Source organism: Colobus angolensis, unplaced genomic scaffold, assembly GCF_000951035.1.
Source record: "Colobus angolensis palliatus isolate OR3802 unplaced genomic scaffold, Cang.pa_1.0 Scaffold569, whole genome shotgun sequence".
Taxonomy (NCBI): Eukaryota; Metazoa; Chordata; class Mammalia; order Primates; family Cercopithecidae; genus Colobus; species Colobus angolensis.
The window spans coordinates 1,713,745-1,739,395 of NW_012119254.1; the positions used below are offsets into that span (position 1 = coordinate 1,713,745).

Below are 25,651 nucleotides of genomic sequence, written 5' to 3' on the forward strand. Positions count from 1 at the left end.
CCTGAGGTCAAGAGTTCAAGACCAGTCTGGCCAACATGGCAAAAACCTGTCTCTACTAAAAATACAAAAATTAGCCAGGTGGGGTGGTGCACTCCTGTAATCCCAGCTACTCAGGAGGCTGAAGCAGGAGAATTGCTTAAGCCCAAGAGACGGAGGTTGCAGTGAGCTAAGATTGTGCCACTGTACTCCAGCCTGGGCAACAGAGCAAAACCCCGTCTCTACTAAAAATACAAAAATTAGCCATGCGTGGTGGTGCATGCCTGTAATACCAGCTACTCAAGAGGCTGAGGCAGGAGAATAGCTGGAGCCCAAGAGACGGAGGTTGCAGTGAGCTGAGATTGTGCCACTGTACTCCAGCCTGGGCAACAGAGCAAGACTCTGTCTCGAAAAAACAAAAACAAAAACAAAACAAAGAAAGATGCATACCTTAAGCTTTTAAACAATATAAATTAAACTACATAGCCTTCTTGAAAAGATAAGACTTTAAAATGTTGAGAGGCTACTAAGATTTTATCTAAACTTTAGGGTGGCAACTATTAACTAGTAAAGCGATTTTAAACTGAGAATTCAAAATATTATTATACTGTAATAATGTATTTTAGAATTATTCAGCTACAACATGTTAGCCATTACAAAAATCCATTACAAAAATAAGTAAAAAGTTCCTAATAAGTACATACAACATGCTGTGTCGGTATTTCTGCAACTGGCAATAAACAAATTAGTGAAACATAAAAATATGCCATAAGATACCTTCAGATAGCGTTCAATATTGTTCATCAAAATATCAATTTCTTCCTTGGACCACATCCCCTGCTTCCATTTATGTCCTTTAAAAGAAAACAAGTAATGTTAAAAAAAAAAATTACTCTTTGAAAGAAATAAAACACCAAAGATTCCTTTGTGATTATATTTGGGGATAAAACTTAGCTAATTTCATTTCTCATTCCTCCGAAATCTGAAAGGTCTCTAGGTTAAATTTGCTTTTGTAACTTCTGGATTTTAAGCTATAGTACATTTATTTGATCCTACTAAAAAAAGACAATGATAATTAAAAGATTTTTTAAAAATTACCTCTCTTAGCCTTTCAACAATATAGAACTACTAAAAAGAAACATAAAAGTAAAAAAAGCCAAATCATGCTCAAAACTTTTTGAAAAATTTCTCCAGTGAAAACTGCATGCGCAAAAAGAACATATACAAATGTTGGGAACAAGCACCCCAAAATCTGGCCATAAACTGGCCCCAACACTGGCCATAAACAAAATCTCTGCAGCACTGTAACATGTTCATAATGGCCCTAACACAAAAGCTGGAAGGTTGTGGGTTTACGGGAATGAGGGCAAGGAACACCTGGCCCACCCAGGGCAGAAAACCGAAAACCGCTTAAAGGCATTCTTAAGCCACAAACAATAGCATCAGCGATCTGTGCCTTAAGGACATGCTCCTGCTGCGGTTAACTAGCCCAATCTATTCCTTTAATTCAGCCCATCCCTTCATTTCCCATAAGGGATACTTTTAGTTAATTTAATATCTATAGAAACAATGTTGATGAGTGGTTTGCTATTAATAAATATGTGGGTAAATCTCTGTTCAGGGCTCTCAGCTCTGAAGGCTGTCAGACCCCTGATTTCTCACTTTACACCTCTTATATTTCTGTATGTGTGTCTTTAATTCCTCTAGGGCTGCTGGGTTAGGGTCTCCCAGACTCTAGGGCAAGGTAAATATTGAATAACAAGTGAATAATGTATTCTTAAAGAGTATTTACTATACAGTGGTTGAAAATGATTTACATTTTTCTGCTTCCTTTCTGTACTTCACAGTGGCACACACACAACGCTCACTTTTTTTGTAGCACCTTCCCCAGCTATGCTTGAGCATAGCCAACACTATAAACACTACGTAGGTTTAAGGCTTTAAGGTAGCCTCTAGGTCGCTTATCAGACCATAGTAGGCCCTTGAAAAGGCCTGACTTCCTACTCTTATAAGCAGTAACTATATTGTCTTAAATGCCACCACTATGCATTTGTTCAAAAATTAACAAGACAAAATTTACTTCAAATCAGAAGGAGAAAAATAATTATTAATTACTGAACAACAAATGGTGGTTTCACAACCTTAATTCAAAGTCATTTGGGGCCAAATTTAATTCAGTTAGAAAAGCTCAATTACTCTAACTGCTCAATCCTAATGATGAAGGTCCAACTCAGAATCTTAATGACTGTAAGCCCTTTCTATCTCCATTTTTTTCCACTGGGCACTAAAATTCACAGCGTATCTTACCTTTATTAGTCAGAGAATCCTTATCTTCTTTAGTTGTAAACCATGCTTGGCTAACTGCTGAAACTTCCTCATTACCCAAGGGAGATATTTCATCTAGTTGCTCATTCTGCAAAATCTTGAAAAGGTAAAAGTAAAAAAAAAAAAAAAGTGGCAGCTTGATTTAATGCCCAACCTGATTCATCTTTGCAATGCTAAGCATTATAAAATTTAAATATAGTCATACGGAATTCACTTGTTTTAGATATAGTAAAAATATATTCAATTTATAAAAAAATATTTCTTGCTATTTTTATTATGGCAGTATGAAAACAAAATTATGTGCATTAACATAATATGACCTTCATTTAAGCAAGTAAGTGTACTATTGGCTTCAGTTTTATATAAAATGGGCCAAGAGTGTATTAAGTATTTAAATCAACACAGAATACTCAGGGAAATTTAAATATTTACACATGTAAATGCGCTCATAATACACAATATACAGTTATCTGTTCTAGATAGGAAAATGGAAGTGCTAGGTTTGGGTGTTATGATTTGTTAATGCCCTCAGAGATAAGCTTGCTGCCTAAATCACCAATAATGTAATCTCTTAACTTAAAAGATTAACAGGCTAAATCATAAGTCATTGCAAAATCATGGTCTGCTTATTGTTTTCTGACAACTTTGTTTTAGACAACCTCTAGAGCCTTAGACAACCTTTCTCTCAAAGAACTGTATGGTACTACTTACTCTTAATGCAGTTAAGTCTTCTGTGCAACCACCACCATCTATATTTTTAGTTACAAGCATATCTAATCTAACAAATTCTGCAAGGGAAAAAGCTGCCTTTGGCAGAGTTGACCCTGGCCTAAAGAGAACCATAATGTAAATGAAGAAGACCTGGCAACAGTGCTACCGTATCAGGTATTAGCCTATCATAGACAGAATAAGGGAAGAGTCACATATTTAGTGACCACTCAACCCAATTCAGTCTCTGGGCTAAAAAAAACTAAGCAATGTCACTGGCTGAAGGTAAATCCTAAGAAGGACTGGACTACTACTTCTTGAATAAACAGAAACTGAACTTCTAATATGAAGAGAAACTGAAACCCATCTCTCTTGGAAAGAGATAAGCTGTCCTCATCTCTTTTGGAAAAAGATAAGTTGTCAGTGGACAACCAAGGTACAATTAGGAGAAGAGTCACATTTCTGTTGTTGCCTACTACTTTATTTTTGTATCTGGTGGTAATACATATAGTGTGTTTATGGAAGTGCTTTTGAATCCATGGGCAAAAAGCTGGAAATCGCTGGAACAAGTGTAAGTTTTATAGCCCTCTATTTATGTGTCATACTTTTTGATTTTTTAAATCAAGAAGGACCTGTATAAAGCTAAGAATTGAGACAGACTATATGTGTCTAAAGTTCTTACATTCTGAAGATCACAATATTATAAGATTTGATCCTGAAGTTATATATCAGTAAAGAGTGTAACAGAGAGCTATCAAAAGACCCTGATACATACAATACTCACTTTTAAGAACTATAATGTAGAAAATACTCTTAAATTATCTTCTCTTAATCAGTTGGATATGAGGATCAAATCACCATTTCTCAAAGTATGTCTATATAGCAAAGCCCATTCCATGAACCTTAGGAATAAGTCTGTTATGCTGATTAACCACTATTTGGGGGCAAACATCTAATGCCTTATGGCTCAAATTTTCCCTCAAATGAGCAAATAATTATTAAGCAGTAGCAGTAGTATTCAACACCATCAATAATAGAGTTTACTGAGTACAGCAGGAGACTTAGGTACCTTGAAGAGTACCTATCTATACTTGATAAATAAATATTAATAAGTCTTACAGTATTTTACCCCAATTTTTCACTACTTTATGCATCTATTAAGTTTCCTCAGCTTTATTTAGTATGCTGCTGCTTTTAAAATGAAACTTTTATGAGTTCGTTGCAGGATTTCATGCCTATAATATATATAAGGCTTAGAAATCTAGAATATTCAGCTCACTGAAGACCTCTTGCAACCACAAAGTACTACATACATAGGGACTTACAATAGTTTCTAAATTATTTTTCAAGCTAGTCTCATCACTGAAATGAGACACAGTACATTAACTACCAAACTATGTCAAAATAGCTGCACCTGGTTTACAGCAAAGATACAGTAAGAAACAGACTATTTCTGAACTTTTTAACTATGCTGACTTTCAACTCACATCTTGTTCATTTTGTGTCTAATCTTATTAAACAAATATTAGAAATTATTAGAAAAGTTTTTTGTTCACTAAAATGGTGATAGCAACCCAAGAAGTTAAATATTAAATTATAACTCATTAACTCTTTGGCAGTAATCAAAACAAAAGAGCTTTGTAATTTGTTTCATAATAAAGGCTAAACTGGGCATAGTGGCGTGTGCCTGTAGTCCTTGCTACTTGGGAGGCTGAGGTTTCTCATCATTTTATCTGCTAAGCAGTGTCAAGGAACATCCTCCTGAGGACAGTTAAAAGATTTACTATACCTGGATCTGTGTCACAGTCCCCTCAGTAACCTCATCATCTGCTACCTCTGTGGTTGCAGTCATGGTCACCTCAAAGCTCTGATCATTTTCTGAAACTTCAAGAAAAGGAACAGTTCATCTCCAGAATAATAATGGCAAGTTCTAACTGTTCTAAAAATATCCATGGGAAAAAAACACGATCATCTAATTTCCTAACAAACTACTTGTTAATACATCTTCACACGTATATATTCATTTGCTTAATAATAATGAGAACCTAATTCATAGTAGATACTGCTCTGAGTGCTGGGGATACAGCAGTGAGCAAGGGAAACAAAAATCATTTCTTCATGAAGCCTATATTCTAGTGGGGAAAGACACAAAATGGACAAGATACTACATTGGATGGTGATTAGTAGTGAGAAAAAATAAAACAGGAAAGGGAATCTGTTGGGGTGGTGGACAGTATTTGAAATTTTCTATAGGAGGCTAGGAAACTAGCCTTGGAACAAGTGAGGATGGAAGCTAGTTTTGCAGGAATCTCAAGGAAGAGCATTTCAAAGAGAGCCAAGTGCAAAGGCTCTGAGACGGGGCATGCTTGGAGTGTTCATGAGAATGGCAAGGAGGTGAGTGTAGCTAAAGCAGACTAAACAAGAACAGTAGGAGATTGTGTGGGGCCTTGTAAGCCAAAAGGTTTTGGTTTTAACTCTTAGGTGGGAAATGACTGGAAGATTTTGAATAGAGGAATAATATAGTCTTTTATTTTAACAGACTCACTCTGTGCTATCAGAAAAACCATCTGAAGGGCAAATGCAGTAATGATAGGTCAGTGGCTTGGACTAGGGTGAAGGCAAGTGAGAATGACTAGTAGTTCAAATTGTGAATGTATTTTGGATGGCAAAGCCACTATGATTTGTAGACAAAGAGGAGATGGAAGAGACTGAAGAGCCAAGGATAATATTACATTTTTTTTAAAAAAATCAAAACTACTGGAAGAATACACCTGCTACTAATTAGTTGAGAAGACTGTAAAATAAGCAAATTTAAGGATTTAGGAAGTTATAGAATCTCTGCTTTAAATACACTAGTTTGAGACAACTACTAAATATTTAGAGAATGAGAAGTCTGATCTGGAATAAATCTGGGGTGGTTAACACCAGATAGTATTTGAAACCTTAAGTTGAGATCACCTAAAAAGTGAGTAAACAAGAAGCAGTCTAAGGACTTAGTCCTGGGGTGCTCCACATTTAGAGGTTCTGGTGACATGGAAAAGTCAGCAGTAGAGACTGAGAAGAAATGGACAGGAAAATAGAAAGAAAACCAGAGGAATGTTTTCTATAGGCCAAGTGAAGATGTTTCAGTGAGGAGGGAGTAATAAATATCATCAAACATTGCTGACACATCAAGTAAGACAAACACTAAAAAAGTGAACACTGACCGGGCGCGGTGGCTCAAGCATGTAATCCCAGCACTTTGGGAGGCCGAGACGGGCGGATCACGAGGTCAGGAGATCGAGACCATCCTGGCTAACACGGTGAAACCCCGTCTCTACTAAAAGAATACAAAAAGCTAGCCGGGCGAGGTGGCGGGCGCCTGTAGTCCCAGCTACTCGGGAGGCTGAGGCAGGAGAATGGCGTAAACCCAAGAGGCGGAGCTTGCAGTGAGCTGAGATCCGGCCATTGCACTCCAGCCTGGGCGACAGAGCGAGACTCCGTCTCAAAAAAAAAAAAAAAAAAAAGTGAACACTGAATTTGGCAACAAAAAGGTCTTTGGAGAGCTGGGAAAAACAGTTTAGTTAAGGGTTGAAAGCCTGGAGTAAGTTTAAGGAAAAATGGGGAAAGGAAATGAAGGCAAATATAGGCAATTTTCAAGGTATTCTGCTCTAAAGGCAAGGCGGAAAATTGAGTAAGAACCAAAAGTGAGCTAAAAGAACTTTTTATTTGTTTTTTTGAGACAGGCTCTTGTTCTCTTGCCCAGGCTGGAGTGCTGTGGCACACTCACAGCTTATTGCAGTCTCAACCTCCCAGGTTCAAGCAATTCTCCCACCTCAGACTCCCTACTAGCTGAGATTACAGGCATGCACCACCACACCTGGCTCATTTTTGTATTTTTTGTAGAGACAGAGTTTTGCCATGTTGCCCAAGCTGGTCTGAAACTCCTGGGTTCAAGCAAACTGCCTGCCTCACCCCCCAAAGTGCTGGGTTTATAGGCATGAGCCACCACGCCTGACCAGGGACTTTTTATTTAAAGAAAAATAACAGTATGTTTGTGATACTGTGGTAATGACTCAGTAGAAGAAAAACTGGTGATACAGAAGAGACAAAATAATTATTGGAACAATGTCCTTGAGTAGGTAAAAGGGATAAAATCTAGTAAATGGAAGGTCAGGCCTAAGATAGGACAACGAATATATGAATGGACATAGATGCAGGTAGGTATGTATTTGTGGTGGTAGGAATTTGTAGAAATTATTTTCTGGTCACTTCAAATTATTTGTGAGTAGGGTTATCAGCTCAGAGTAAAAAGGTGGAAAAGGTATTTGGAAGTTTCAGGACATATGAAATAGTCATCTCAGAGTGGGTAAAAGAACACTAGAGAACTGTTGTTACTGGTAGGCAGCATTATGAGCCCACTTCAGGTTAATGATCAGGAATTAAAGTGAGAATAGTCAGCCTGCTTGTGCCATTTTTCTCTAATACTTTTCAATTAGCTGCACTGGTACAGACATAAACAGGCAAAAATAGATTTAGACAGTTATGGTTTCACCAAATAAGTGAGAGAAAAAAAAGGACTTGGTGAATGCAAGACAGTGATTATAAGATTAACCATAAAAGTAAAACAGGGTAAAAAGGAAAGAAAGGATACAAGTAGAGAAGGAACAATGACAATGTAATAGGATCAATGGGTCCCAGTGAGGCAAAAGACTGCAGGAGTTACAGAGTGCTATAGGAAGTGAGCTGGAAAAATAGAAGTAGTGGTAGGAAAACAGCAAGTCTGAAATAGATCACAAATGAACTCTAGTAACAGGTAAGAGTGGTAAAGGGAGTAATAAATGGAGAACAAAAGGAATAAGAGGCGAAGATACTGAAAGAATCATCTAGATGAATACTGTAATCACTATATAGTTATAACTATAAATAGGGAATGGGATAAATGTAGTGGCAGATGACTACAAAGAGAAGTGGTGAGTTAGAGTGATTAATATGAGAGGCTGATGCCTGTGAGGATTTTTACAATCCAGATAAACTTCATCAGTCTTATTGCTAAATATTAGGCTCCAGTGTGTCTTCCATATGTGATGATGCTATGACCCAACATTAAGCAGCTCATGTGCTTTCAAGTCAACCTTCCTCTATTATCTGAAGCTAAGTGAACAGTGCCATGAAGGATTTGGTTTACCACCATTAAGAAAAACATAATAAAGTGTAGTTTGAACCTACAATCATGAACAGGGCATTCCACTTTAACAAAATGAATTGGTTTATTTATTTTAAATTAGCTACTCAAAAATTCTAGTTTAGAAAATATTTAGGATTACATCTGTATAGATAGGCCAATTAAGTTTTAGAATTGAATCACAACATAATAGTCAAATTAGGAAAGATTTAAAAAAAATAGGAATCATCATTAGGAGGAAAGAATATTTAATTAGAAATATGTTATGCTTGTTTATACCACAACTGGAAGCAATATTAACACTGTTTTTTAATAAAGTCTTATAGTAAACTAAAAGTTTCTTTTCTGTTCAATTCAGCAAGCAATTAACTCTAAATTCAGAGTACATATCTACTTGTTAAGATATGACTTTCCAGGCTGAAAACCTGGTCTTGCTTTTTCAAAAGATGAAGATGTGATTTTGTCTGACGCTGAATGTAAAATCAAAGTTCTCAGCTATGGCAAAACTCTCCTTTGTGCTAAGAGTGCCACCAACAGCCATGTGTTCCATCCACATTGCCACGGACTAAGGAATCTACTTCAGAATCTTCCTGAACACTCCATACTCTTTGCTAAGCAAATCAGAAATACAACCTAATGTTGCAGTTGGTATGCGGTCTTGTGCCAACAGTATTGCACTTGAAATATCATACCTCCTATAGAAGCCAGTCTACTCTAAATGATCTTGGAAGAGAAACGCATTAAGAACTTTCTTGGTAAGAATAAACTAATTAGGCTTCTATCTAACTTTCATGTTGTCATATAGCATACTGAAGAGACAATATGGCATTGGAGTCAAGAGTTATGTACTACAGGAACCAGAATGCCTAGATATGCTCTTAGCCAAGTTATTTTAATTTTCTGTGTCTCAATTTCCTGACTTGTAAAATAGGAATACAATATTAGTACCTATTGTAAAGCATGCTTTCTCAATGAGGGCAAATATGGTTCTTGGGGTGGGGGGAAATGCATGTGACAAAAAGTTTTATTATCTTTATGAACAAAGCAAGGACATACAGACAGTACATTAAGAAATACAAGCTATTTTTGAGGATATATTGTACTTTTCATGAAAAGCACAATCAGGAAAAAAAAGTCTAAAAAGGCTCCTTGTGGGGCAATTGAAAAAAAAAAAGGTTGGGAAGATTAAAGTAGGCAATATACGTAAAAGCATTTAACGATATGTCTGGCACATAGTATTTATTGTTAGCTAAAAAGAGGTGTTTTGACTAAATGAAGAAAAAAGCATTAAGTCCAAGTCTATCTAGAAATGCCAATTGAATGTCTTGGAAGCTAAACTTTGATTTTAAAAGGGAACTCTATGGCTCTTAATACGTAGTGACTTACGTGGAAGTGCAACAACTGATATGCAAGGAGTAGAATCATCAATACTCTGATCATCCTCAGAGGACAAACAAAGCCTCTTATGTGGAGGTTCAATACTATCTTCTGAGTCTATTTCATCCGCTTCTAATGGAAGAAAACAAAGAAAAATCTCAAAAATTTCAAACCAATGAGGGAAAACAAAATTTCTAATAATGGTTCTACAATTTTCTTATCTATTAAAAACATTTTCTTACCAATTTGCTCATTTAATTAAACCTAGTTGTGCAAACAGAATTCAAAAGGACACTGCCTTTCTATGTCTACTGCAGTATTCAACTCCTGAAGGCGGTGTCTCAAACGTGAAAGAGAAGGGAAGCCCAGGGAAAACTGCTCTCTCTCTTGGCAGTAGAAGCAGTATGTGCAGTGACATGGAGGTATGAGAAGCTTAAGGTATAGGTATGTTAGGAAAATAAAGATAGTGTGATCTGCTGGAACACAGGTATATGAAATGTGGCAGAAGGTAAGATTATGAGGAAAGCAGAAACGACTGGCGACCTATGGGCCAAATTAAAGAACCTGTACTATATTCTAAAAACCTTGGGAACCTTTATGCTATTAATTGTATCATGAACAATTTCATCAGCTGCTTGAAAGATGGATTATAGGTAGGACACTGGTTAAAAAGCTATTAGAGATACCTAGATGAGAAATGAGAAACTGAACTAACAAAGGAGGGCTTGAAACAGACAGGATGCAATGGATTTAAAAAACATAATACTATCAAGAAGTCTTCAAATGAAATGATGCAGGTGATGAGAGAAATAATTTATTCCCAACCACATTGATGATCTGGACAGTAATGAAATTCACAGAGAAAGGAAAAAAGAGAACTAGGTTTAGGAAGTACATGTAAGGATTGTTTGGGATGTATGAACTTCAGGTGCCTATGAGAAGCACAGAGAATTCTGTATAAAGACAGAGTCTTAGTCATCTTTATAGGTAGGTGCTACTTAAAATCCTAAGTTTGATTTATATAAACTATGAATTATGTACATAGTGAGAAGACAGAACCTAGGTTGAGTAAAGATGAACTTAAGAGCACAATAAATAAATGACATAAATAATGAGCAAGTAGAGGAGTAACAACAAAATTATCAGCTGGAAGGCTACTGAATCTTAATTCATTGTAGATCATCATATTAAGTCATATTCAAATGATTGTGTACAATTCTTTAACACAGGTTCTAACAAAAAAGTCTATTTGCATCAAGGAATAATTCTACCATTTCCTAATGAATTAAATATACTGCTGGTACCACTTAGTATTAAAAAAGAAGTATATATTATAGTTATTCCATCATTACCTTTGGGGGCTCAACATCCTATTTATAACATAGCAACAACATTGACAAAAGCTAACATTTATGTTAAACTCATAGGCACCTAGACCTCTATTTGGGCAATAGGGGTCAAAAGTGATAAATAAATTCAGAGAGTCAGAATTATATGTCAGCAAGTTCTCCTACCATTCTGAGGGCAGTGAAGAATGAGATTCCCTTCTGTGTCCTGAGTCAAAGTCACAGAATTCACAGTTTCTACTGTTACTGTGTCAGAATCCTCTTCCACTGTGCTCATACTCAAATCTGTACAAGAACAGATTCCAGATCAGGATTTCAAAATTTATTCCCAGATATGAAGTATTCCCCTATAATCCCCTGAAATACCACACACATTTATTTGGGTATCTGCCTACAGTGTTCTTCATGTAAAATTGCAATGAGAGTTCAGATTTCAAAAACTGCCTTTCATAAGTTTATACCCATTATTTAGAATTAGGTATCTGCAAGAATCTGTTTGCTCTGATGAATTTTAAAAACCTACAACATTTATAATATTTAATGTTTTTGCCACATCCAACAAAAGAGGATCTGTCTTATCAGCAAAAGTCTCACCACTTTTTGAATGTGTTTTTATGGACAGCTTTGTAGGTGCTTAACTTCTTTTTCTTTAGCAGAAGATTCATCAAAATTTTTATCTTAAGAATTATTTTTCCAAAACATTTTTTACAGGTATTTAAGCTTTATAATCTGAAACACACGAACACTAAATAATTCTTGCTGTGTTCTTTTCAAAATATTGAAAAAGTACATACATCTATTACTGACCAAATAGCAATTTTAGGAGATGAGTTAGTCCTTCTTTTGAAACAGGTAACTTTGAACACTGTTCAAAGTATCCTTACCTGCTATTTTACACAAGTATCATTTTCCTCTTGTTCAGACAGATGGAATAATTAGTCTTGGAATATAATATCTCATGGCTAGCGGGGGGAAAGGTATGACACTATAATCAATAGCCTGGTTGAAGTCGTCAGAAATACCTTATAAGATTTAAAGAGGTTCTTGCCTCAGTACTCACTTTTGGCACGTATGTTTTACCAACTAAATAACACGGAGGACATAAACCCTGATATAATTACTCAATGTTTATTAAGTTTTTTTTTTTTTAGAGAAGGGGTCTTGCATTGTTGCCCAGTCTGGAGTGCAAAGACTATTCACAGGCACAATCTTAAGTGTACTAGAGCCTTGAACTCCTGAGCTCAAGTGATACTCCTGTCTTAGCCACCAGTGTAGCTGGGTACAGGTATGTGCCAACATGCCTGGCTCTCTCTGGCTCCTATACACAAGATATTAGTCCATTCATACATTTACCATTGAAGTGAATGTATTTTTTCCTTTGACACAAAAACTTTTAACATTTACATGGTGAAGATCCAATAATTAATTAAAATTTTACTATACAAATTACTATTTGAAAAGGACATTATTCATTTTACAATAGTAATTATGCCATTCCCAAAATAAAGGTAAATGGAAATCATGATCTAGTTTTGACAAATTTGCAAATCATGTGAGGTCCTTGCAACAAAAGCAGACTTACCTAGACAACGGATGGATCAGCTACAGCCCTTCCCACAGAAACAAGTTGCCTTCCCTTAGCCACCAGCATCACTTTCATGTTATCCAGATTGTTTCTCTCCCATGTTCCTATCTCTGCAACACTCTGAAAAAGTAACAGCATTACACACAATAAGGTTTAATAAGAACAAATGAGTAGTAAAGCAGTATGCTGATGACAGTCTAGGCTCAAGCCTCTGTGATACCTCATCTCGAAGAGTAAGACAAAACCAGACTTCTTTTTTAAGTAGAACTTTTGGAAATTAGCCTCTAAAAATATTCCCCAATGAAAAAAGGACAGAAATGATGACTATTCACAGTCAGTTTCTTAACCCAAGTGGCTCTCATCAGGCAGACAAACGTTCTCTGAAAAAAAAAAACAAAAAAAACAAAAAAAAAAAAACCAGGCTCAGCTATGCTAGTGGTTCTATGAACTGTAGACTGTGGTACCGTTACGTAACATGATCTGTATTATCAATCAACACAGTACCGTAAATATTACCAGTAACTACAGTTTTTCTTTATAATTATTAATACCTCTCTTTATGTTTTATCTTAAAGCATAAAGATTATGTAATACCCTATTCATTCAGAAAACCCTTTTAAGATGACAGGTGAGCAACCCTATCTAAGAATCTGTGTGTGGGGGGGACCTTAAACAATTACGCCAGAGAAGACAAATTACAAGCTCTTGAAAGCAATGTGAAACCTTATGAAATATGAAATGATTTTTAAAGGTTTCTTTCAATAAGCTTCTCATCTTTATCCTCAAAAGCCAACCAGAGCTTTAAAAAAAAAAAAAAAGTACAAGATTTGAGGTTTGAGGGGATGTTTCAGCAAAAATTAGGGATTAAAATTCTAATTTTTTCAGCATTCTAATTAGATCCTCTTTGCATTTTCAGTGAAAAAGGTACAGACCCTGCTGGAGAAACATTAAGCTATTGGATTTCATGTTTCATGTTGCTATTTCTGAATCAATTTTTTAAAGGCTGGCTTGTTAGTAACACCTACTGCAAAAGATGGGGGAAAGAAATGTAAAAAAGTTAAAAAAAAAAAAAAGGGTTAAAATCATCCATAAACTTTCCAAACAATGTTTCATACTCTTTGGTGTAGTTCCTTCTAATCTCATCTCCTGGTGTACTGTGTGTCTGTGATTATAGTGTATTCTGCAATTTTATATCCTGCTTTTTTAGAATTTGCTCAAACTGAAAAGTGTGAAGGAAACCAAGGTAGGTATCTAACGAAAGTTATTACTTAAAACTTACACTGCACCAGGCGTGGTGGCTCACCTTTGTAATTCCAGCATTTTGGGAGTAGGATCACTTAAGCTCAGGAGCTTGAGACCAGCCTGAGATAGTGAGATCTAGTCTCCAGAAAAAATAAATTAGCTAGGTGTGGTGGTGTATGCCTATAATCTCAGCTACTCTGGAGGCTGAGTGGGAGAATGGCTGCAGTCCAGGAGATCAAGGCTGCAGTCTGGGTGACAGAGCGAGAACCTGTCTCAAAAACTAAAAAAGCAAAAAATAGAGCTTGTGCTGCAAATAAAAAGTGTGACATTATTTAACAGTTATCCTATTACTGGACGTTTATGTTGTTCCTAATTTTTAATTTCCTTAAACCATACTGAAAAACATATTTTTACACTCCATTTCCTTGAATATTAGTAAATAAAAATTGTTAAATCAAAGGATATGACAAAATTTAGAACTCTTCAATCATACTGCAATATATTTTCCCAAAAGTTGCACAAATTTATATCCCAACCATTGAAATGTAAACTCTACTCTTGGTAATCTTGCCAATAGTTATTTCAGGACCCAAGTTAATCCACAATGTTGGGAAAAGAACAGGAATCCTGGCTTCTTTTTTAAAGTTCTACAACTCAGGTTAGAGATTAGTGAATGATTCTATGCTACTTCGTAAATTAACAAGCTTATCTGTTCAATCAACAAATATATCCAAATATACTACCTCTACTATACACAGGTACTGGGGATATAGTCGCTTTGTTTTTATGCTGTCATCTTTTTTTTGTGGTTTTTGAGATGAAGTCTTGCTCTGTTGCCCAGGCTGTGTAGTGCTGTGGCATGATTTTGGCTCACTGCAACCTCCGCCTCCCGGGTTCAAGCAATTCTCCTGCCTCAGCCTCCCGAGTAGCTGGGACTACAGGCGGGTGCCACCACGCCCGGCTAATTTTTTGGTATTTTTTAGTAGAGACAGGGTTTCACCATGTTGGCCAGGCTGGTCTTGAACTCCTGACCTCAGGTGACCCACTTGCCTCGGCCTCCCATTACAGGCGTGAGCCACTGCGCCCAGTCCCGTCATCTTAAACATGTTTTTGACTCACTTTTTTCCCCTATAGTCTGAGCTATGTGGTCAGTACATTTATTAATATTTAAGAAACTGACCTAGTTTCACTTTTAACGGGTAACACACACAGTTCAAAATTCAAAAGGTAGGTTATTTTTATTAATATTAGTATTAATACTAAGATTATAAGGTATCTACATGAAGATGTTAAGCTGAAAGTTAAATATATAAAACTAGAGTTCAACCGGCCAGGATTAGAACTATAAATCTTAGGGGCATACACATTGTTTTGAAAGATTTCTTAAAGAGGTTAGAGAAGACAGTCTAGATTACAGTTCTAGAGCACTCTACTAAATCTGGGAAGTCAAACAAAGGAGAATAAGAAGGGCTAGCTAGAGATGAGGGAGAAAACCTAAGACGTGTTAACTAAGAAGCACAAGAGGGTTTTTTCAATGAGCATTAAGCAGTCAACTATGTTGAAAACAGCTGAGAGGGTAAGATAACTGAGAAGTGACTATGTAATCTGGCAATATGGAGAACAACTGGTGCCTTTAACAAAAGTAGTTTTGGTGGGAGTAGTAGGGGCAGAAGTCTTACTGAAATAAGTACAGAATTAGAAGTAGGGAAGAAAAGATAAACTACAGGCCGGGCGTGGTGGCTCATGCCTGTAATCCCAGCACTTTGGGAGGCCAAGGCAGGCAGATCACCTGAGGTCAGGAGTTCGAGACCAGCCTGGCCAACATGGTGACACCCCATCTCTATTAAAAATACAAAAATTAGCCGGGTGTGGTGGAAGGCGCCTATAATCCCACCTACTTGGGAGGCTGAGGCAAGAGAATCGCTTGAACCCAGGAGGTGGAGGTTGCAGTGAGTCAAGATTACACCACTGTACTCCAGCCTGGAGCGAGACTTCGTCAAATTGAAAAAAAGAGAAAAGAAATGACAACCTACAGATACTTTTTTCACGAAGTTTAGCTTTCAAATTAGAACAAAAGGACTAAGTGCAGTCAAGACAGTTGTTACACAGAATACAACTGTATTCTGATGTTGGACTGAGAAATATTGGTGAATAAATCAAATTGTGATAGTGGGGTACAAAGTTTAGTATGTGCCTGTCTTCTGATTGATTATACATGAACCTATGGTTAACAACTTCTGGAATCCCTCCCCATTTGGTTTGTCAAGAAAATAGGAAAATCACCAACTCTGCTATCACCTTTTTGGTCCTTTTTGGAGCAAAATAAAGACAGTCATGTACCACATAACATTTTGGTCAACAGAGTCGATATACGTTAAGTCTGTAAGATTATACCACCATATTTTTACCGTACCTTTTCCATATTTAGATATGTTTAGATACACAAATACTTGCCATTGTTAAAATTGTAGTATATTCAGTACAGTAACATACAGGTTTGTGTATTTTCTATGATGCTCACATGAAATCACCCAAACTGCATTTCTCAGAACTCTGTCATTAAGCAACACATGACTGCACATCATCAGCTCTTTTCAATTTTCCTTCTTTGTAATGGGTTTAACCACATGTACTATTTTTACACTAAAAATGAGAAGATATGGAATAAAAATAAACACAATTTTAACAGCTATTTTTAACTGAAGTGGCATTTTCACGTTTTCATCATTTGCTGAGTATCTTTAAATAGCACCATACCTTAGTAAATTCAAGGAAAAAATACCTGAGGGTAGCAGCAAATCTAAATGCAGTTAGGAGGACCATGGAAGATCTGCTTGAGATTTCAAGAATTTTGAATACATATGAAAATTTTGTCTATTGGTGTACAGCTTTATGACCAAGGAATTCAGCTTTGTCATCAGTTATTAGAAAGCTGTGCAAGGAATTGGTTTTATCCATAGCTTTATCAGTGGAGACAGGCTTACAGAAAGAACTATCAGACGTGTTTATATAAATTTTTTTTAATAGCCCTAATGCTTTGGCACTGCTATTTATGCACTCCTTATTTATAGCTTTGATAGCTTTAATTTTCTAGTTTATCGTGTCAATATCTGACAAGTGTAGTTGTATGCCTTGACATTTGCATTAAAAACTCGAATTTTGAATTATTTATGCATAACTATGGAATTTGTTACACTGGGCTGCAAGTTAACAGGATTTCCGCCACCATCTGTACATTTTCATTTAGATTATGTATCTCATAGTCTTGTTTTTTAAAAGAACAGGGGAAACATTTCTTGTAATCTGCTGTTTAACAATAGTTTTTTAAAGTTTGTCAGGCAGTTAACAGTGAGCCAGATCATTTTTGTATTGATTGAAAAACTTAGGTTTCAGTATTAATGACAGAGCTTAGCTTAGCATTACTTGTAGTTTGAATCATTTAACTCTAAGGAAAATATTGGTTAAGAACGTTTTCTAAGTTTTATATCCTATAAATGAAGACCTAAAAAAAGTATAAAATGAAATACAGTGAATGTGCAAAATGCCAGCTGACTTTTATTATATAAAATTTAAATGTGTACTTAATAAATCTTGAGTGGTTACTTGATAAATCACTAGATAGGTGGTATGTTTCAACAGTTATTTAATGCTTTCTGAAGAAATAAGAATTTCTGGTCATTAAAAACTAGTATGTTCTGCATCAAGAATTATGGCTTTCTAAAATTATTTTAACTCTTCAAGTTTTAACTCATTGATGACTCAAGAATTTTAGAAAACTTAGGATAGCATTCTGTTCCTGTAACGATGTCAACGAAGTTTTTTTGCAAGACTAAAATGTATCTGATTTGTTCCTTACATTATAGATTTTGTTAGATGCCATTTAACTAATGGTACAGAATTCTCTCCTTAGCAGCATTTTGTTTTTCAGACAAGCTGAAGTGGTTTTAATAAGACTGAGTAATACTTAAATTACCTTTTAGACCTCTTTTAATCATTGAGTTTTTAAACATGTGGCATCTTTAACAAGTACATTGGAAGGTTTATTATTGATAGAACAGGTTGGGATACAATAAGGACTTGGGATAAGTCATTTCATTAATAATCACTACAAATGCTGTGTGTTTTAATTTACAAAACCAGAGAGAACACCTTCTGCCAAACTTCAAAATTTGTCTATACTTCTGGGTCATGAAAGTTGATAGTTTTATTTATGACTACTTATATTGTTATTTATGCATTAAACAAAGCAGGAAAATATATTGAGAATTATGTTTACAGTGAACTTCTTTAATGCATTATTTCTTAAAACATAAACATACTTTTAATGCATACTTAGTATTTCAAAAACCAAACAAAACAATTATACAATTGCAGGTTTGTACATACTGTCAATGACAAAAATAAAACCATTCTGGTGGCTTTAAAAAAACCACACAACCTTAACTGTGGTACAAAACTCTTATCATGAAGTCATTGTGTCTTCATTATAATACAATCTTATAGCTCCCAAATGAAAAAGATGACCCTATTTAACACACTATAACCTGGAAGGACAAAAAAGGATAAGCATAAAGATATAACTCTTGGATGTGTTATTTAACACAGAATTCAATTAAAGAAATGAGTCATTCATGCTATTCTTCCTTTCAGTATTGATGTAAAGTTCCTATCCAATGGGTTATCTTAGATTGGTATTTCCATCAATTGAGTCTACCTATCATCCTGATTTTCCTGGGTATTTAAGTATTGAATATCTTCTAAAAACCAGAATCAAGGAATAAAGTCACCTTTCTTCCCAGTTTGGGGGGCTAATTCTGTAAACAGATGTATACTCATTTCCAAGTACAGTACTGATACAAGTATGGAAGAGTTTAGATGCTATTAGTGTCAATCTTGAGAAGCACAGGAACCAACATTTGCTGACCCTAGATGCTTGGAGCTGTGATTCTAAAATGGAACATGGGATGAGACATGATATAAAATATTCCCTATTTTAATATACTCACTTTATACTGCGAAATCTTGCCACCTACAGAACATACAGCACCACAATTTTATTAAGTGAGTTAAAGACTGAGAAACATTGGCTGAGAAACAGTCTCTGGCATAATACAACTTATAAGGCAGTAAGGACAGTTTTCAGATGTTTTTTTCTCCTGACCCAATACAGTACAAGAAAAATCATCCATATTCTTTCTGTGTGATTTGCAAGTCTTCTACCCATGTATCAGCATGCCTATCTTTTACTGTTTTCACAATATTAAGATGGTACTGTCACATCTTTTTTGTACTTACTGTATCAGGAGCATTTTCCTGTATCATTACTACTGTACATTTTGAATGGGCACATAGATCTAAATTTATCTAATTCGTACCTATTACTGAACATTTGTTTTTGTGGCTATGTTATTATAAAACTCCAAATGGACTATCACCCTATCATTGAATAACTAATGTTTTAAAAAAATACTTAAAAGAGAATTTGCTTAGTAACGTCTAAGGAATCTGGAAGATATTTTCAGATAATTTTATTTTGAAATAATGAAAGTCTGTTAAGTAGAAAATCTTAGTGGAAGATAATAGGTGACAAATTCATACATCCTGAACATGGGTACACAGAGGGCTGTCAGACAACAGGTAAGGTCATAGAATAAGCAAACATCTTCATTAAGTACAAACTTTATTCAAGACACAAATAGGAACACCACACACTTGAAGAATGTTTTGGACTATGGTGCCAGGCTCCGTGGGATTTGTTCCTCTATACACTTTGTGGAAAACTTTGAGCAGCAGAGCCATAAATGAACATAAGGCATATTCAATTAAGGTACCTAATTAACTTTTACTATGGCTTGGTCTTAAAATGGTAAAATATGACTATATATCATAAAAATGTCAATACAGCTGTTAGTGGAGTCTATTCTAGCAGGCTTTAATGGCTTAAAAAGTTTATTTCAATTATCAACTATTGAAAACAATGTCATTATTACTTGCGTAAGGAAGATTACTTGATAGCATGGATCATTTTAAGGTGCAGCATTTCATAACTGGTTTGACAATAAAACTATATTGCTTATTCAAAATGCAAAAATGTTATTTCTCACTTCATGTATGGTTCAGGAGCTTATAACGTGTTATTTGGTACACTTGAAAGATTTCATCCATTCAAAACTGAGTACTTTTATACAAGGCAGCATCAGAAGCTCTTTAAATGGAAATATACAGTATCACCAGACACCTGTGATTTACAGTGAATTTTTTTCAAGTTAATTTTTAAAGCACATTTACTCATTAGATACTAAAATATACACAGGCAGTAAAATAAACCTAATGAGCATTTCTGATACATAACACCTGATGGGAAGTGAATGAATCAGCTTTGACCACTGGTGCTTGGAAAAATGACCTAACAGTGTACATAATCAAAATGACATTTAAATAAATGAAACGGTAGAAAATTAAATTGTTCATAATGAGCTCCCCAGTGTGTTTTTCCCTGACAACTTATTTCTAGTATTCAATCATGGAATGGATTATCTTTCTACAAACTTGGGGCGGGGGAAGACATGATAACCACGTTCCTCCTTTTATTTAAACTTATCTACCTTTATAGAATCAGAGCAAACACAAAATCTATTTGTGATTTCTATTACAGGAATTTTCTTCACAAAATGAAAGCACCATCAAGATAAAGGGAGAAATGACACGAAAGCAAACAAATGCCACATACATTTGGTAACTATCTGTATTTTATCTTTACTATTTGGAAATTAGTTCAATAAAAATCATTTAGTTTACCACTTTCTCGGGTCATCTTATCATTCGGAGACATAAAGGAGCTGAAATTGCAAAGCATTTAAAAGTATATCAATTCCCAGGAAATCCTTTCATATATGAAAAATATGGTGGTAAGAATAAAAAAGGACTATTAAAATGAAAACTCCATTTTGGAAAGGCAGAATAACACCTCAGTATTAAATATGCAGTCTCTACATATGATATTAAAAAAAGTAGAATGAACCCTCCCTAAACTTAGTTCCTTTCTAAGCTTTTGATGTCTTTGCAACAGACAGATGTGTGTTTAATACACGTGATTCAAGACGTCAATACTTTCAAAAACACTTCTAAGCTCCCTCAATATTTTAACATCTATGTTCCAGGCAGTAAATCCTTAGGGAACACTTGTTTCACATTATCGCATTCATCCTCACAGGTGTTAATTTAAGCCAATGCACTTAATGAAGCATGGCAAAAGCAACTGTTTAAAATAATGAGATGTTATTTTCAGGACATGTAAGTTTATTATACCATTAATAAAAATTAGAGTCTGTAGATGTCGGAGAGATAAACGAGGCTAATAGAAAGGTGAGATTTTTGCGGAGAAAGTAAAGGCAAGTTGTTATTTAAATACTAACTAGTGATATCAAACTAACCTTATAAAATACATACACTATCTCCCCACCTTTAAAGCACCCCTGCGGTGTAATGAGGTAACTAAAGCACTGAAAAAGGAGATCTCTAAAAAAAGGACTAGAAGACAGCTACCTACTTTTGATATGATTCTCTACCAGTAAACATTTCCCAGCCATGCTGTTTTCAAAGCTCAAGTCATAACCTCCAAACTTTGATTTCTTTCCCTCAAAATACTTCTAAAACCTGAACACTCAAGAAAAAAATGTTTACATAAAATAATGTATTCATATAACTGCAAAGTACGAACTTAAAGTTCTAAGAAAGATGCAATGCCCAGTACTTACTGATTAAATGTTGATGAAGACAGGGCAATAGCATTTTGGCTCCACCATTAGCTCAACTGCAACCAATTAAAGAGATTCACGCAGAATATGCAGGTGCTAAATCAGTCCCAAAAAGCATATTTTGGGGTGAGCCTATCAACTAAAATAGTAAGAAAATAAATTAGCTTGTTTGGTGGCATATTGGGAGTTAAAATGAGATAAAAATCACCACAAACCATTAAATGTATTTTTCACACCTATAACACAATGGTTTTTTTCCCCGAAACAATCAGGCTGGTTTTTGTGCTTTGTGTATGGAAGAAAAAAACTATTCTCACACCAAATTGGATTGTCTCAGCATGACAATTTTTGTAACGTTAAGGAATGTAGTTTTAACCTTTTTTCTCTAAATCTTAACAGAATTTCTAAATCCTAACCAAATAAATCTTGTCTCTAGTACACCATAAGAGCAAAAAGATAAGATTTTGGTGTATCGCCATAGTCATTCTTTAAACATTAAAGTGATGGTAAATTATTCAAATTATTAAAAGACAGTAATCCTCAGAAAGCTATTTGAAATATAAATTCAAAACCAGCTTAAAGAAATTTGAAGTACTGAAAAAATACGAAACCCTTAACTGAAAAAAACAGATTTTGTAAAACTTTCAACATAGAATAATATTTTCGTATTTGGACTGGAGCTTAAAAGCTACAAATGGTTTTCTCCCACGAATTAAAAATACAGGTATAACTTAAAATTTTCCAAATGGCATCACTTTAAGACACGTCACATTAAAAAATAATTCTACAGAATATGCATTTTTGTAGGACGTCCCAACAAGCAGCCTCGCCTGTCAGAAAGGAGGCACACATACAAAAATCACATCCATGCACATTAAAAAGAGGTACACAAAGATGAATCGAGTTGCGAAAAAGGCAACTACACAAATTCAATGAGAAAGGGAGGAGTCCTGACTCACAGACCGAATATTTTATATAAAGACATATGCTCTATCATTCAACTGCACAGAATGGCACTTGGCCACTTCTTTCAAATCTGCTCTGGAGATTGTGGTAAAACATTCTATATACCTCCCTGAAGAAATTCTCAAAGCGAAGTCCATTTTAGAGAACAAAGTAGACTTAATTTTAGGAACTTTCTCAGAACTCAGCACAATAGGGTAATTACTACTTTACAGACGCATTTTCCGTGCTCCACCAGGGCTCTGTCCCCACGCCCCAGTCCACATCCCTTCTTTAAAGAGACTCAAACTGACAGAGATGGTTCGGCCAGCTATCCCGATTCTCTAAGTCTGGGCCGTGAATCGCCGAGCAAGGCTGAACTCCCGCAAAATTACAGAAGAATCTAAAGCGCAAACGAGGTAAAAGAACAACAAAAAAAGCAAAGGGGGGGAAGCTGGGTCGAGACCCGCCCCCACTCTCTGAACCCCACCCAAGCCTACCTCTCCTACGCTAAACCATAAAACAAAACCGAAAACGTAACAAAAATACAAATTAAAAAAAGAACATCACGAGAAAACAAGTAGGGCTTCTTTACTGTCTCCACTCTCTCTGGCCCAGTTCTCTACCCAACCTCCCGGCCCGGCCCACCCCACCCCCCAGGGGTCCCGGCGCCATTTAGCTCCTCCGAAGCCGCCGCCATTTTCCGCCCCCGCCGGATCGCTGCTGTGCCTCGGCGGCCGCTCGCTTCCCTACTCTGCAGCCTGAGCCACGGGCGCCGCCCGGCCCTAAGAGGGAGGCCCTGGCCGGAACGTGCGGGGACGGCAGCTGCAACGTCAGGAAGACCAGGCTCCGACCCCGCCCGCAGTGCCCCGGCGCCGACAGCTTGCGCCAGCCGGCGGGTGCTAGCGGGCAGCAAGGGGGCCGGACAGGCTCCACTGGGCGGAGCGGCCCTGACGGCAGTTGGGACCTGAAGGTTCCATCGCACTTACTTCCTGTTTTGGGTCCGGGCACTTTGGAAGAACCAGGATGGAGGCTCCAAAAAATACCAGGATGGAGGAAGCAGCCACGGGCGAGAGTGGCTGCAGCTGGAGTGAGCGAGCGCGACAAGCCACCGGAAACGGAGCTGCAGCCGCGCCCCGCCCCCAGCTCCCCGCACGCTGCCCCTCCCTCTCGTCTGTCCCGCGGGCGGCCCCACGCGCTGGCTGCACGCGTCACTTCCGGCTGTGTCGGCGCGCGAAAAAAGTTCTTTGGTTGGAACGTTGGTACTGGTCTGTGGCGGTGTTTGTCGACTGTCCTCTGCTAGGAAATCTGGGCACTGACTGTCCCACTGCTGATGCTATAAAAGAGGTCCTTCTGCTATGACGCAACTGTGGTTCCTCTGGTTCTGGGGACTTATGCCCCGCGTGCCGATTTTCATAGTTCCATGTGGCTCGGAGCCGAGGGAGCCGCGGTGTGGAAAGGAGGGAACCGGTGATCTCAGTGCTGAAGAAAACAGGGAGTGCGTGTATTCATGCTTGATTTCCGTTGCCGCAAGGGCTTAAAATGAGATGTCTGGGCGTGAGAAGTCGTTCTTGATGAAATGTGCCCTCTGTGAGTGTCGTCTCGCTGTTAGACTAGGAAGATGCTATTTTGCTGTGCCCAGTTCCTCTTAAAAGTTCAGATGCTCCTTGGGTTGCGATTTCGTTTTAATACCCTTATAAACGAAAAGGATAAACCTTTGGGTTCTGTAATGTGAGCCAGCATTCTTTGAGTACTTAAGTGTCAGGTAAATGTTTTACGTGTATGAAACTCATTTAATGTTCATAAGTGCTAAGTGCATCGCTGCATTATTACAAATGAATCCCATTTTACACAGGAACCAAAGAGAAGTGAAGGAATGTGTCCAAGGGCTCCCAAGTTGGCGGTAAAATTAGAATTGAAGCCTCAGCTCCAGAGCCTGTGTTCTGAACGACCCGGTTGCAGCTCACAAAATACACTTTGGCAGTACTTTCATAACGAAAACAAATGATTACAACTAGTTTACAAATGCTTTACTTTACTGGAGGATCGACATGTTTGACTAATTTTCAAAAATAAATGTCAGAAACAGCATTTTCTTGTGTTGATAACTTTATTACTAATTTGTGGCACTCTGCATTCTGTTGGAGTTAACCTGTATATCATTCCATTTTTTAATAAGTACATAATAATGTTTATGTAAGCAAAACTATGAGGCAGAATAGTATTGTGGTTTGGACTCTGCAGTCAGACCTGAGTGTGAATCTTGGCTCAATTTCTTAGTAGTGGATATGGCACTTCACCTCTTTTAGCTTCGTTTACTTTAGAAAAATGGGAGTAATAAGATCTACCTTCCAGAATATTGTAAACAACATATTTTGCATAGAACCTGACATGTATTAAGCATTAAAAATGGAAACTAATAAACCTTAAAGCCAGAAAAGCAATACAACTACTCAAAGAGCAGTATAATTACATATGCAAAATTGTTGACATTAACACTGATCAGAAGGTGATTCCTAATGAGCCACATTTTTCATAAGACATAACCATATAGGATTCTTTTTGCTAAGGCATAAAATGGTGATATATAAATTATAGTCGGGCTGTCCATTCTCTTCTACTAAGTTTTAGGTCAGCCTGCACCCTGCTAATTCCCCCCAAAAAGTCAAGTTAATCCTTATAACTAAATTCTCCCTTTCTGGTTGAGTTTCTTTTATAACAACCTTTTCCCAAGTCAGTTGGTATTTATTTGGGGATGACAAGTGTATTTTAATATTAATACATAATTTTAAAAAAAGTAACGTCTCTATCCCTTTAACTTGATTAATCAATGTAAAGACTATCCATAACACAACTTGATTCCTAGAGCAATTTTCTGCAGTTATACTTCTATGTTATCCATACCTCATTACTTAGTCAATGTGTACCTAGGGAATGGATGAGGTTTTAAATATTATCCAAGGATTTACCTATTTAGGAATTAAATGTTTTGTAGAAAAATCATTAGAAATATTTCTATCCTAAACAATAATTATGAAAGTATTTATAGCATAGCTATGGTATTTACTGCATTTGCTAGTTAAAATTGACTTTGTTGGACTCCAGATGTTTATAACACTTTCATGAACCTCATCAGTGATTGAATGATGATGAAACTGCCTTTTATGACAGGTTGATATATTAATATAAAGTATTTCAAATACTGAGAAGCAGGTTCTGTTGTTTCATG

At 36.5% G+C, this 25,651-nt stretch overlaps 1 protein-coding gene and 1 long non-coding RNA gene across 4 annotated transcripts in view; one reads left to right on the forward strand and one right to left on the reverse strand.

The window, feature by feature from the left end:
- Window positions 1-23,605, reverse strand: part of DMTF1 (cyclin D binding myb-like transcription factor 1) — a 44,950-nt gene extending 21,345 nt beyond the window's left edge. Inside the window, exons 1-7 of one of the 3 annotated variants that reach the window (XM_011961775.1) lie at window positions 23,412-23,605; window positions 12,479-12,601; window positions 11,065-11,181; window positions 9,560-9,682; window positions 4,799-4,893; window positions 2,284-2,398; window positions 754-830 (exon numbers count right to left, since the gene is read on the reverse strand). In XM_011961775.1, the coding sequence (XP_011817165.1) occupies window positions 754-830; window positions 2,284-2,398; window positions 4,799-4,893; window positions 9,560-9,682; window positions 11,065-11,173 (519 nt within the window). In that variant the 5' untranslated portion in view covers window positions 11,174-11,181; window positions 12,479-12,601; window positions 23,412-23,605. The remainder of the gene's footprint in view (window positions 1-753; window positions 831-2,283; window positions 2,399-4,798; window positions 4,894-9,559; window positions 9,683-11,064; window positions 11,182-12,478; window positions 12,602-23,411) is intronic. The other 2 variants (XM_011961777.1, XM_011961776.1) reach the window with 2 other exon arrangements.
- A 498-nt stretch (window positions 23,606-24,103) lies between these two features.
- LOC105525963 lies at window positions 24,104-24,513 on the forward strand. The gene is made up of 2 exons (XR_001004000.1): window positions 24,104-24,187; window positions 24,278-24,513. It is a non-coding gene; the product is annotated as an uncharacterized LOC105525963 (long non-coding RNA).
- The last annotated feature ends 1,138 nt before the right edge of the window (window positions 24,514-25,651 follow it).